The 1,983-nt window shown below is 50.3% G+C and overlaps 1 protein-coding gene across 1 annotated transcript; it reads left to right on the top strand.

Moving 5' to 3' along the window:
• Nucleotides 1–167: 167 nt before the first annotated feature.
• Nucleotides 168–1,656, top strand: DLX1 (distal-less homeobox 1). The gene is made up of 3 exons (XM_009894551.1): nucleotides 168–640; nucleotides 1,168–1,329; nucleotides 1,379–1,656. The coding sequence occupies exons 1-3, from the start codon at nucleotides 328–330 to the stop codon at nucleotides 1,654–1,656; spliced, it is 753 nt and encodes a 250-aa protein (XP_009892853.1). The 5' UTR covers nucleotides 168–327.
• The last annotated feature ends 327 nt before the right edge of the window (nucleotides 1,657–1,983 follow it).

Raw genomic sequence — 1,983 nt, 5'->3', positions numbered from 1 at the left:
AGTCCGGCTCTCCGCGCTCACCGGGGTCCGGGCGAGCCCCGAGCGCCTTGGACCAATCCAAAGCGATTATGCAAGACGGCGGACCAATCAGCTCCGCCAGCTCATGAATATTCATAGACTTGGCTGAGTCAAAGCTTTTAGGCGAGTTTGTGTAGATCTACAGCATCATGCTTAGACTTTTCAAAGAGACAAACTCCATTTTCTTATGAATGGAAAGTGAAAAACCCTGTTCCGCTTAAATTGGGTTCTTTCCTGTCCTGAGAAACACAACAGACCCCAAAAAGGCAAGCTGAAGAGAGAACACACACACAGACCAAGCGACAAGAAATGACCATGACTACCATGCCAGAGAGTCTAAATAGCCCCGTCTCAGGGAAGGCTGTCTTTATGGAGTTTGGGCCGCCCAGCCAGCAAATGTCTCCTTCTCCCATGTCCCACGGACACTATTCCATGCACTGTTTACACTCCGCGGGCCACTCTCAGCCTGACAGCTCGTACAGCACAGCTTCGTCCTTCTCCCGACCGCTGGGCTACCCCTATGTGAACTCGGTCAGCAGCCACTCGACCAACCCCTACATCAGTTCAGTGCAGTCCTACCCCAACAGCTCCAGCCTGACTCAGACCCGGTTAGAGGAGACAGGTAGGTGCATTCGGCTTTGGGGAGGGGGGGAGGGCGAGGGGGGGGAGGGAAGGCAAGGAGGGAGGGAGGGAGGGTGCTTGTATCAAAAAAAAAAAAAAATCTCTATCGGGGGCGAAAAATTAAATTAAATTACAAAATATTAGTCAGGAGAGGCTGAGGATCACAGGGGAGCAGTACACAGAGCACACAATGCCCGGCTGGAAAAGAAATCAACCCAGATGTGCACGTATTAGTCTTCGTAATTATTTATTGCGTAGCGCTATAAACAATGTATGCAATTAAGGGTAATTAAACCTAAACTGCAGCCTGTAAAAATAGCAAACTTTCTCTGGGAAGAAGCCTGGGCTGCCATAATCGCCCGGAGCCTTTGTTAGCGTTACTCGAGCTTCACTTTTCTTCCTCCTCATTTTTGTTATTGTTGATGTTGCTGCTGTTATTGTTACTATTGCTGCTGCTATTGCTGTTACTGCTATTATTACTATTGCTGCTATTATTATTATTTATTCTGCGTCGTTTGTGGTTTGTAGGGGCCGAATCGGAGAAAAGCACTGTGGTAGAAGGAGGGGAAGTTCGCTTTAATGGGAAAGGGAAAAAAATCCGCAAACCCAGGACTATTTATTCCAGTTTGCAGCTGCAGGCTCTGAACAGGAGGTTCCAACAAACTCAGTACCTGGCTCTTCCCGAAAGAGGTGGGGGGGGAGAGGCGAGAGGAAGGATGCTGGACCGAGGGATGCTGAGTTCTGCCCGGTTCCCGTTTGCAGGTGAAGATTTGGTTTCAGAACAAGCGTTCCAAGTTCAAGAAGCTGATGAAGCAAGGAGGGGCCGCCCTAGAGAGCAGCGCCTTGACCAACGGCAGGGCTCTCTCGGGTAGCTCGCCACCGGTGCCCCCGGTGTGGAATACCACGTCCGCCTCCGGTAAGGCCTCGTCGGGGACCCCGGGCACCTACATCCCCAGCTACACGTCGTGGTATCCTTCGGCCCACCAAGAAGCTATGCAGCAGCCGCAGCTGATGTGATTATAAACCCGTTTTCCCCTACCGCAAGCACTATCGGTCCCGAAAAGAATTAAAATTATTACGAAAAAAAAAGAAAAAAAAGGGAAAAAAAAGAAATTAAGTAAAACAAAAGGAAAGGGGGGTAAGGAGAAAAAAACATAAAAGGGGGGAAAAGAGAGAAAGAGGAAAAAAACACAAAAGAAACCCAAGCAAGCAAACAAACAGGAGGTGTCTTGCCCATCCAGCCATTAGGACGCCGCACTGTAGCTGGGTGCGGGAGAGCACAGATGTGATGCGGAGCGGTTCCCAGCGCTGACAGCTGACGGAGCGGCCCCTGAGCACCGCACA

Source organism: Charadrius vociferus, unplaced genomic scaffold (assembly GCF_000708025.1).
Source record: "Charadrius vociferus isolate BGI_N301 unplaced genomic scaffold, ASM70802v2 scaffold161, whole genome shotgun sequence".
Classification (NCBI taxonomy): Eukaryota; Metazoa; Chordata; class Aves; order Charadriiformes; family Charadriidae; genus Charadrius; species Charadrius vociferus.
This window is presented reverse-complemented; position numbering and strand designations above follow the sequence as displayed.

Excerpts from the sequence above, each read along its gene's own strand:
- DLX1 (XM_009894551.1), top strand. The coding sequence starts at position 328 with ATGACCATGACTACCATGCCAGAGAGTCTAAATAGCCCCGTCTCAGGG. Across the intron at positions 641-1,167 it reads GACCCGGTTAGAGGAGACAG|GGGCCGAATCGGAGAAAAGC; the intron begins GTAGGTGCATTC and ends TGTGGTTTGTAG. Across the intron at positions 1,330-1,378 it reads CCTGGCTCTTCCCGAAAGAG|TTCTGCCCGGTTCCCGTTTG; the intron begins GTGGGGGGGGAG and ends AGGGATGCTGAG.